At 42.2% G+C, this 11,432-nt stretch overlaps 1 protein-coding gene across 1 annotated transcript; it reads right to left on the bottom strand.

The window, feature by feature from the left end:
* Nucleotides 1-65: 65 nt before the first annotated feature.
* Nucleotides 66-10,456, bottom strand: GNPDA2 (glucosamine-6-phosphate deaminase 2). Its single transcript, XM_066632073.1, has 7 exons — nt 10,384-10,456; nt 7,462-7,613; nt 5,716-5,817; nt 5,312-5,494; nt 3,005-3,189; nt 2,267-2,441; nt 66-1,296 (listed from the first exon to the last, which is right to left on the bottom strand). Exons 2-7 carry the CDS (start codon nt 7,583-7,585, stop codon nt 1,235-1,237), a joined length of 831 nt encoding a protein of 276 aa, XP_066488170.1. The 5' UTR covers nt 7,586-7,613; nt 10,384-10,456; the 3' UTR covers nt 66-1,234.
* Between the last annotated feature and the right edge of the window lie 976 nt (nt 10,457-11,432).

Here is an 11,432-nt window from a genome sequence, read left to right as displayed (position 1 = left end):
ATAGTAACGTGCTTCACAGAATGGTGCTTTACAGAAAGTTAAGCATTCAAGAAACTATAACAAAATTTGAAAAGGAAAACATTTATTAGTAGACTGTGCAATGAGGTACAATGGAATAGTTTCTTTTCCATTAGCACACATCCTTCAAATAAAACTGCCTCATCAGCAGCTCTCCCTGGGATGAAACACCACTAAACAGAAAGCTTCTTTTAAAAGCAACAGTGCATAGTTGAAAAGCAACAGGATAGCCATGTGAGAATTTACTGGACCTAGAACTACAAGACACAAAAACTGATGAGAACTTCCCAGGTGTAGTGGCATTCAAAATAGGAAGAATCCACTCATCTCTTTTTCTCCTGTTGCCAGAGAAGTTCTACAGGGTTAGTTTTGGCTTACCTCAAATTTTTTAAACTAAAAATGAATGTGCTGTTGAATGATACGGGTGCATCCAGCTGTATAAGAGAACAGGAGGTGCCACTGGCTTTTTCATCGCATTGTCACAGACTGCCACTCCTTTAGACTTTTGAGGTATAACTTCCAGAAATGAACACTGAGAATATTGTACATCTACACACTGGGATCCCAATCCTATCCAACTTTCCAGTGCTGATGCAGCCCCAGTGTAAGAGAACAAATGTTCTCTTTCCTTGAGGCTTCTGTGCCTGTGCCCCTCCACTGAAGGATGCAGCGACTACCCTGCTGGCATGGCTGCATCAGTGCTGGAAAGCTGAATAGGTCTGGGCCCTCATCTACGTGATTAATCAAGAGGTATGGTGCTAAGGCCACCACCTATGAAAGTTAGGGGCTGGGTGCGTCTGTGTATATTTCACAGTAAAATGCCTGATTACTAATCCATAGGTTTACAAAGATCAAAGCCTCCCCGTCCCCACTCAAGACAAAACAGAGTATATGTATACAGAATGTTTTTCTCTCCTAGACAGCTTGTATATGGCTGTGTTCTAAAATCAGGACTGTTCCAGTGGAATGAAGTACAGCTAGCATGGAGCAGTCAAAACAGATCTGAGCAGGAAAGCAGGATACAATTTGTAACAGTGCTCGGAGGAATGTCGGTGTGTACATTTGGACCGTTTTTTAAAAAAATCCTCAGTACTCAAGATTCTCCATTTTAGCCAGTTTTCAGCATAATACAGAGAGGTGAATTCATCTGCTCCCCTGGGTCAGCCAGATGGGACATTTCCAGGGTCAGCCAGATGGGAGTCCAGGTTTGGCTTCTTCAGTTTTGCTCTTTCATACTGTGCAGGGGCTCCACAAGTTTATTGTGCACATGCATTAAACCTTGAAGAGAAGAGAAAGTACCGGTTAGTAAGAAAGAGCACATACAGGATCACATACTCTTACTCTGGATTGGTTAAATGTGGAAAAAAACAGCCACTCAAGAGCTTTAGGTAGCTTACTAATAGTGGAATTGACACTCAGGTCCACATTTCAACAATACTCGTGCATAAATAGGCAGTCCCTATTCAATCTTATGCAGGTTAATTTTACTTTAATGCTTCTGTCATGTTGCAAGAAAGAGGGTAGTCTCTTGAATACAACTATCCACTCCTCCGCCCCCGCTAGTGGTATGAGAGCAGTGATATCACTAGGGTTTGCACCACCTGGTACGGGAGGCCAGCATGTCACCCCATGCAGTGGGTGACGCAAAGCCCAGGGTGGTGAATGTGGTGATGCACCATTGCCCCGTCCCCGCTGCTTTGGGGCTATAACCTTGAATAGAATAGAGATATTTCAAGGAAATTTGTTTCATTGCATTCTGCATGAAATTGTGCATTCAATTATATTTAACATGATGGCATTATTAGAAAATACCAAGATTTTAACAATTTTGGCTGGTAGTGGTGTCATCCCCCTGAGCATGTCATCTGGTGCAGGCCACACCCCCTGCACTCCCCTAGCAACACCACTATATGAGAGGCAGAGATTTTGTACCATAGCCCTTTCCCAAGATAGGGGTGCCATGACAGGAAAATAGATGTGGCTGGGCACAGGAGCCCAGCCAGAAATTTAGTTGGGGTCATTTAGGAAAATATTTGAGATCCTGGATTCCTACAATAGCAAAGAACTCTCCGGTACTAAAAAAAAAAATAGCTTAGCTCTCCAACATTCAGAAATCATATGCACCCCTGAAAGAGCGGAATTGCAACTGGCAAAGACAGACATATGATATCTGCTCAAACAGAAGTCCTTCAAAATCAGTTCACGCATGCGTGAACGAGTTCTTAGACTACTGCAGGACAGCACTCACCTTTAAAATATTTGACTGTTTTAACTCTTAGTTCTAAGGTAGCATCTTCATCACAGACAAAGATAGTATGAGGATGTTGCTGAAAAGCAGAAACGGTCCACATGTGATTGACCCCTTCTTCAATGGCCTTGTACAAAGCAAATGCTTTGTGGGCTCCTGTAATTAGAATCATCACCTGGAAAAACAGCAGGATATATATATATTATGGTCCTCAAACAGCATCACTTTTGTTATAGTAATTCTGACTATTGGTACAGCAGAAATCAAATCATATCAATATAAACCTTTTCATAAAAGTTACAGGAAACATGTACTTTAGACTCTTGCAAAGAGACTCCCAAAGTCTTCTTAGTCCAGGAAAAATGAAGTTTTGATGGAATTAAGATGGACAACACGTGCCCAGTAAAAGCAAGCATTCCAACTTAAATATGTCTAGACTGTAATTGTGGAAAATTCTTTTGTCCTTTAAAGCAGAATCTTCAAACAGGTGGGCTGGGACCCAGAAGTGGGTCACAACTTGACCTCAGATGGGTTGTGGCAGTGCTGTTGCTGTGGTATATTAAATAAAGGTTGGACCTCATTATCCACAGGGGATCTGTTCCCAGGCCCCACACTGATACTGAATCTGTAGAATGTATAAAGACCGAGATCCATGGGGAGGTGGGGGAAGCAGATAAGGAGGACACTCTATTCTTAAAAAAAAAAAATTCATTATCCAGATAGATAAAACATTCTTACTTCTCTCGCATCCATCACAGTTCCCACACCAACTGTTAATGCCATTGTTGGAACTTTCGATAAGTCTCCATCAAAGTATTTTGCGTTGGCCAGAATGGTATCCATGGCTAGTGTCTTCAATCTTGTTCTTGATGCCAGACTTGAGCCGGGTTCATTGAAAGCAATGTGACCATCTGGACCAATGCCTTGAAAGAGAACACAGAATAGGGCCAGCTCATGTAGCTACATACCATGATAAACTTAGGGCTCAATCCTATCCAACTTTCTAGAGCCAACGCGGCCACAATGCAGCCCTGAGGTAAGGGAGTAAACATTCCCTTATCATGAGGAGACCTCCATGACTGCTTCCCCCCAACAGAAGCATGCCCCACTGGCATGGCTGCATCAGTGCTGGAAAGTTGGGTAGGATTTGGGCTTTAGAAATGACTTTAAGGATAAGACTTATAACACAGTCTTTATACATTAGCAGTTTTTTTGGGGGACAACGACAACTACTTGCTTTCAGCCTCAGAGCGATTAATAAAATTGCACACAAAAGCGTATCAGAATGAAGATACTAGTAAATTGCACACTTTCAGAAGCCTTGTAATACTAATGAATCTATTTCAGAATTTTAGTTCGTAAGTTGTGCCTGAAACATCTTGCTGCAAGTGGACCAGTTTCTGAGTTACTCTAAGAGGCATGTCTGATCTCTTTCCTGCTTCCTTTAGATAGGAGGGTAGGCTGGAGAAATGAGGCTGGGGTGACAAAACAATGAAAAGTAGAGAGATGTCAGGAAAATGCATAACAAGTGTGTTTGCTATATCTTAACAAGCACAATAAATATAAAATTATAAGCTAGCAAGAGAGATTCATACTTTAAGTGTGCACTCCTATACACACTTACCTAGGAGTCAGTCCCGTGCATAGGACTGCATTGCTAGCTTAACCCCTTCTAAATGTGCAAAGAGGCACCTTATAGCAAAATGAGAGCAACCCTCCCTATCTACCCCAGCACAGCATCTTTTCCATAGCTGGTGTGCTACCATTTCCCTTCTTTAAGAACGTGAGCTTTTTAGGGACACGGAATTATCTTCCTGTGCTTTTGCTATGTAAAACCGAATTGGGAACAATTTTTATTTGGATGAGAAGCTGATACTCTGATAATAACGAGTATTATGTATTTTATACAAAAAAACTCAAAGTTCAGAGAGAAAGAAGTTAGAACTTCTTTTTACTAAGCTAGACTGTGTAGATGTACATGTGTAAGTATAAGCAGTATAAGTGTGGATGAGAAGGAGCAGCAGAACTTACTTGCCACTGTACCCATATCAAATATTTTCACCTTTTATTTCCTCCAGTTAATTCATATTAGTACTAAGTGGTCTGACTGAAAAAGGAGGAAAACCATTACTTGTAGGCCTTGATACATTCAGAGTTGGGGTCAGCCAGTCTGGGCTAGTTTGGGCTGGTTCCTCAAAGAAAGTGTTCCTCTGCTGTAATGTGAAGATGTTGTAGAGGGTATTGATTGGATTGTTGGATTTTGTATGCATGTGATTGGGTGGGCTTGAAACTCCTTGTTGGGGTATATAAAGATTTGATTGTTGTGGGCTAGGGGTAAGATGCATGTAGCTTTTATGAGCATCTCACTTTGATGCATAAAGAAACCTCTTTTGGGGGGCCTATTTCTTGCACCTCAGCTGGTTGGACCTGAGCAAGGGGTGAAAATTCCCCTACATGATCACTCTGAATTTTTTTGTGTGTGTGTCTGTGTGTGGTTTTTTGCCTCTGATGGGTAGCCCAATCCTATCCACCACTGGCGCAGCAGGACTGCATAGCCCATGCTGTATCCTACATTGGCTAGGAACAGGCTGAAGGTCTCCTCAAAGTAAGGGGATACTTGTGTAAAGCCCTAGCCTGTGCAATAGGGCCACTTGCATGTGCACCAGCAAAACAGCTGGTGCAAGTCCTAGGAGCCCTATGTCAGGCTTTCAGGCACAGAAAGAGGAATAGGATTCAGCATATGCCAGGACTGCTGATCCTGCCCCCCCTTGAGCCAAATTAGCCCCCCTCTCCACCCTTCCCCATTACGCCCCTTCCTCACCCTTCCCTTGCTCCTGCGCCACTCAGCAGGAGCTTTCCTGCTCTGTTGGGCCTGTAGCCTGGATTCAGCGCCAGCAAAACAGCACAGGCCTTCCCACTAGTGCAGTGCATTCTCCGAGTGATGAAAATGTGCTTTATGGCATGGCTGCAACCCCCTGGGCTGGCACAGCGATTACTGTGCCCTGGCAGGAGGAGAGATTAGGAACGCGCCAAAAATTTGCTTACCTCCAACAAACAGATCTATTCCTCCTGCTTCTTCTATCTTTTTTTCAAATGCATCGCACTCGGCCTTTAGATCAGGAGCGTTCCCATCAAGAATGTGAGCATTGTTTGGGTCTATGTCAATATGCTTAAAAAAATTGTTCCACATGTAAGAGTGATAGCTCTCTGGGTGACTTCTGGGAAGACCTGGAACAAAGATTTATCACAGAGATCAATTCCTTTTCCAACTGGTGCTCAACTGTGGGCCAGCAAACAAGAATGTCTAGATTTACATCTAACCATAAAATACAGACATATATGATAAAATTGTATTTACAAAATATAAACCAGCCCCACCTTATTTTACCTAAAACAGATTTGTGGCTCCCAGCTTTAAATCAGAGAAGCAAACATGCAGACAGACGTACCTACATATTCATCCATATTGAACGTTTTCACATATTTGAAAGAGAGATCACCTCTTTTGTGATATTCTATCAGTTTTCGGTAGCACCCCGAAGGTGTACTTCCTGCATTAAAGCAAGATATTTCGTTAGGATGTACAGGTCCAGCCTATTTATAACACAGATTTTTTATACACGGATTTGACTCAACACGAATGGCCCCCCTGCAAATGAGAAAGAATGTGATCCCTGGAGAAGAAAAATGCATCCCTTTAAAATCAGTTTTAAAAACTGAACAGTCCTTTAACAGCCTCTTTAATATGAGAGGGAGAGAGAGAGAGGGCAACAGGCTAACAATCCATCAATCCTTCTCTCTCCTGCAGACCCCTCCCTTCCCCCAGCATGTGAAAGAAAGGTGATAATTTTGCATTGGTAAAGGGAAGGGTCTGAGTGAAGTGCTGATGGATTGTCTTCTTAATGACTCTTATCTTAGAGTCAAAAGGTCAGCAAGGCTGTTTTTCAATCACTGGAGCAAAGAAACTTTGTTTTTTAAATTGATTTGCTATAGTGCGGTTTTTTAAATCCACCTGAGTGCTTGGAACGGAACCCATGCAAATAATTAGTCTCAACGTGTATACTAGAAAAAAATACCTTCACTGTAATTATGAAGTGAAAAATATTGCCACAACTTCATCTGTATTACATTGATCTGCAAATCTGTTGTTGTTTTGCATGGGGGAAAAACAGTCTTCACCACTTCTTGAGAAATGAATTCTGTCTCTTTCACACACACATTAAAATATCCAAACTGCAGTAATTCACAGAACATTGCATTTTATTCTGCAAAGCATTTAAGCTGCTATAAACCAAACTCTTTTCTTGACAAGTGCAACAGTTTTGCTTCTGCAGATTGGATTCCAAAGAACTGCATGGCTTGTCATTCACATCTAGCAGTTTTGAGAAACAGCAGCCCTCCATGCCACATGGCAAACCTCTCAAAGTAAGAAGTTTCAGAAATGGTTTAGTGGGAGATGGATAGTCCAAAGAAACTTCCACTGGACAGCTCAACTCCCTGGGATTGCCTGAAGACCTTTTTAAAAACAAACAAACAAAATTCTATCATATCACATTGACAGCCAGTGTGCTATAATGGTTAGTGAGATGGACTATGACATAATGTAATTAAACAATGTAATGTAATTAAATGTAATGTAATCTTTCTACATTACACAACTGAAAAATCTATGTACTTTTAGGGACTGAAAAGTGAGGAATAAATACTTGCATATTTTTCTTTTCACCAGTCCTCAAGGAATAAATAAATTTTTCTCTCTCCCTCAAGGTTAAAATACTTTGGTATTTTGAAAACTTCTCTTACACATTTTGTAATCCTCTCTCCTTCTATCATTAGAAGATAGAAGAAGATAGAAGACATCTTAACATTCATTTTTCTCTGCTGTATGTAAGGTTGCCAACTTTTCCAACCAGGCATTGTTGCTGTGCCTTTGACTGCATCATTGAAAAGGTGAAACCTCTCATAGCATGGAGACAGAAAGACATGAGGCTGGGATAACTCTGGGATAGCAACCAGGATAGCCTTCTTAACGTTCTGCCTTCATAACAGAAGGATCTTTTTAGTTGTAAACTGCTGCATAATGTAAAAACAAAGCAAGCGTCTATCAAGAGTGGCAAAACACTCCTGGAACCCCCCAAATGGGAACAGTCACGTTACTGGGGCAGTAAAAAGAAGAAACTGCATTATCGTATTACCTGTTGGTAAACCAAGAGTAAAATACCTGCTTCGACTTGGCTTGAACTTGATGATGCGGTTACAGATGTACTTGGCTGCCCATTCGCTAGCCAGATCATAGTTATCAAGGATGACTAGTCTCATCCTTGTGAAAGAGCGATCCCAAGGCAGACTGGAGTTAAACCATAGGGGAGAAAGACACAGTTATTCCAATAAGAACGCAGATGACATTAAATAAAGCCAGGCCTGTTCTGCTTGTGACCCACCAAGCCAAACTGAGCCCACACCACTAAAAAGGTGCTTAGCGTTGGACATTTGTCAAAGATCTTGCAAACACTAGCAGCAGTAGAGAATCAGTCAGGGGTCTATATGTTTCTAAGACATTCTTAAAAGCTGTTGAACATTATGGTACACACACAGATCTGTTGAGACACTTGCATCCACAATTGCAAGCATTTATATGGATTATAGAGAGGAACAGTCATAATTACCTTTTGGTTCCAGCCATAGGTTGTAATGGCTTTTGTAGAGAACAAGACAGGTACAAATAAAATATTATTTGTTGGTTTCTTTGACATTATAAAAAGAATCTGCAGGCTTTCAAGTGAGACAGAACTCTTCTACTTGTAAGCCTGCTAGAGCAGAAGTTGGTCCAAAACTGATTTTATGTATTCTGGATTTTTAACCCTTGGGGAGAAGTCATTCTACTCACCATTTAGGTCCTCATTAACCAACTACTTATGGTCAAACAAGTTCTAATGGCCCTGTAAATTGTGTGTCTTGATTGAAACAACCAAATGTAGGAAATGCAGGTAAAATCGGCAAAAAAAACTGGAGGTTGTAATGCACTATACTGAAATTAGAGGCAGGTAACTGTGCTCTTAGTGGCTGTAATCTGTCACATGAGAAGGTTTATTATATTATTCACAAATGCCAGCAGGACTTACAGCCTATTCTGGCTGTTGCAGCTGGAAGGTGTATAGCTGACAGCTAGCATAAAAAGACCCCATGGCCTGCAATTTTCAAAGTGCAAGACTCAACACACCAGAGGTTTGTATTAGTCTTCCAAGTAGGTGCACTGGCTGCCTAGCATGAGATGTTGGATAGTGCAGTAAAAGAGGAAAGAGCTGGAGATGGGTACCAGCAAAGCTAAACATGCATTGGTCAAGTTTCCTTTGGCAGTTCTTGCAGAACCTACACAGGCCATTAAGATTACATTAAGATTCACTGCAAACTGGATAAAATCCTTAGACAGAAAGCACATTGCAGTTTTCCATACCGCACAACCTATACATGAACTGGCACACGTGGACAGAAAGCAGGTATGTCAGAAGCCTGTACTGAAAGTTGCAGCATCCCAGGGCATACATACCCTTGCAAAATAGGTACAGTTATCAGAGAGAGTGATCTACACATGATTCTCTACAGAGAAGTAATTTCTGTGCAGGAACCTGATCATAGCTGAAAAAGCACTGGAAAGCAGACAGCCACAAGTGTGTCATTAGACAGGCTTTAAACATACTATGTCCTTCCCTAATTAGGGACAGTATTGCATCTAGTCAATCTAGCAAATCCAACATGGCACCAAAATCAAATGTGTCAGTTTGTGGAAGATGTACAAAAGCCTTTGCTTTGCAAAAGCACAACTGAAAAATCACTGGACTAAACAGAAATGCAAGTATTTTCCACATGCAAAAGTGTGTGTGTGTCTGTGTGCTGCTGTTGATTCTCATGAAAACAACCCAGAAAGTTTTTGAAGGGTAGTTATCTCCTGCAACTTTAAATCATGATCAGAGATAGACTAGTAAAGTACTCAAAGCTTCAGATTTCTACAAGCTTCCAGCATCTTTCTGACTTATTAACCAGTTAAGCAAAAGCTTTAAAACAAAACACTTTTCTCCTTTAAAAATCATAACTCCACAAGTCACAGAGAGCACCAGAGAATTGTACTACTTACAGTTTGGCACCCTAACTGCAATTCTATGAATGTCTACTCAGATGCAAGCCTCAAAACTCAACAGAGAAGTACATCCAACTGTGGTTCTCTTCCAAACATGGCTATAGGATATGCATCGACTTGCATTCTCACCCAACATGTTTTAGGCTGCAGTCCTATCCCTGATTACCTGGGGGTGAGCCCTGCTGACTATAATGGGACTTACTTCTGAGTAGACATGCCTAGGATTGGGCTGTCAGGTATACACCTACAAGCTTAATGTGTGTGTGTGTGAAGAAGTCCTGAGACACACTTAACATCATGTCCATTTTCAACACCAATTAATAAAATGGGTATGTGGACGATCTGGCTGCATCATCAACCTTATCATAACATGCAATTATTTGTGAAAAACTCAAATTAAAACAGAAAATAAACCTCAATTTAGTCAAGAAAGTTGTTAGATCACCAGCAGACCAAACAAACTAAAGGATAGCAAGCTTACTCGGAAATAGGTTTCAGTGTGTGTTTACTGAGATTTAGGGCACAATCCTATGCATGTCTATTCAGAAGTCCCATTATAGTCAATGGGGTTTACTCCCAGGCAAGTGTTGATAGGATTGCAGCCTCAGAACCCAATCCTATGCATGTCTACTCAGAAATGAGTCCCATTAGGTGCAATAGGGCTCACTCCCAGGTGAATGTGGATAAGATTACAGCCTTACTCTCTAGCAAAGTGAGTTCAGGATTGCAGCCTTACTGCCGAGTAGACATGCACAGGCAGGATCAGGCTGCAGACAAAGGAGAACTGGGTGCTCAATTCAGCTGCTGGTGACTACAAGTAGAAACAAGGGGGGGGGGGAGAAAGAAGAAGAGGAAGTCCTTCTTTCATAGGCAAACAAAAGCCAGCCTATTTCTTCCTCCTCTGGGCATTTATTGCAAAAAATACAAGCCCAGCAACCCAGTCACCTGAGCTTCCCTCCCCCCCATGCACTGAGTCACTCACAGGATAAGCCGCGCTGCAGATAAAAGCACCCAGAAAGGGAACACTGTGCCTGCTTCAAGGATAGCCGGCCTAGGCAAGGGGGCGGGGTTAGAACGCTCAGCACAAACACAGAACAGCTTCAGCAAGGGGGCGGGGTTAGAACGTTAAGCGCACAAGCCCAGCTCCTGTCCGGCAGGGACCCAGGAGTGGGCGGAGCTTCGGCAGCCAGGCTGAACAGGGGCTGTCTTGGGAAGAGACATGAGTGTTCCGTTGCGCATGCGCCCCGTGGTCTATAAAAGCAGAGCGCAGTTGGCGCCTTCTCCATTTTGTGCTGAGCTGTTGAGAGGGTGTGTGTGTGGGGTGCTAGGAAGGGTGCCTTGGAAAAGGCAGGAGGGGGAAGAGCTTAGCCAGATTAGGGCAAAACCTTTTGTATAAAGTTACGCACAAGTCATGCTCCCTTTATTTTGGGCAGCCTTGTACCTTTTCTAACTTTTTGGTAGTAGCACACCTAGCAAAGTAGAAAGCAGGGCTGCTTGGACTTGGATTTATCAAGTGCCTATTTATTTTGGGTTTTTTTTTTAAAGGTGTTCTTTCTCACCTCACACAACGCCAGAACCAGGGGGACATCCACTAAAATTGAGAGTTGGGAGAGTTAGGGCAGACAAAAGAAAAAATTTCTTTATGCAGTCTGTAGTTAGTCTGTGGAACTCCTTGCCGCATGATGTAGTGATGGCGTCTGGCCTGGATGCCTTTAAATAGGGATTGGGCAAGGAAAAAAGTCCATAGGTTACAATCTCCTGATTTTAGAGGTAGGCTACCTCAGAGTGCCAGGCCCAAGGGAGTGGTGTCAGCATGCAGGTCTCTTGTTGTTTTTTTGCTCTCTGAGGCATTTGGTGGGCCACTGAGACACAGGAAGCTGGTCTAGATGGACCTTTGGCCTGATTTCTTATGTTCTTAACCACTTTGATATCTCTAGTTGGCAGTTATCTGAGAACAAGTTTGCAGGGGAACTTTGTGCCAGTAGTTTTTTAAAAAGTGCATTTTTGGGGATCTCGATGGAGGTTGCAAAT

Source organism: Tiliqua scincoides, chromosome 6, assembly GCF_035046505.1.
Source record: "Tiliqua scincoides isolate rTilSci1 chromosome 6, rTilSci1.hap2, whole genome shotgun sequence".
Taxonomy (NCBI): domain Eukaryota; kingdom Metazoa; phylum Chordata; class Lepidosauria; order Squamata; family Scincidae; genus Tiliqua; species Tiliqua scincoides.
The sequence above is the reverse complement of the archived record's forward strand: the minus strand, read 5'-3'. Positions and strand labels throughout refer to the sequence as shown.

Bases quoted from the DNA above. Each gene is read 5' to 3' on its own strand.
- GNPDA2 (XM_066632073.1), bottom strand. From the start codon at position 7,585: ATGAGACTAGTCATCCTTGATAACTATGATCTGGCTAGCGAATGGGCA. The intron at 3,190-5,311 runs GTAAGCAAATTT...TTCTCTTTCAAG, and splicing joins AATAGATCTGTTTGTTGGAG to GCATTGGTCCAGATGGTCAC. The intron at 1,297-2,266 runs GTGAGTGCTGTC...CTTCTCTTCAAG, and splicing joins AACAGTCAAATATTTTAAAG to GTTTAATGCATGTGCACAAT.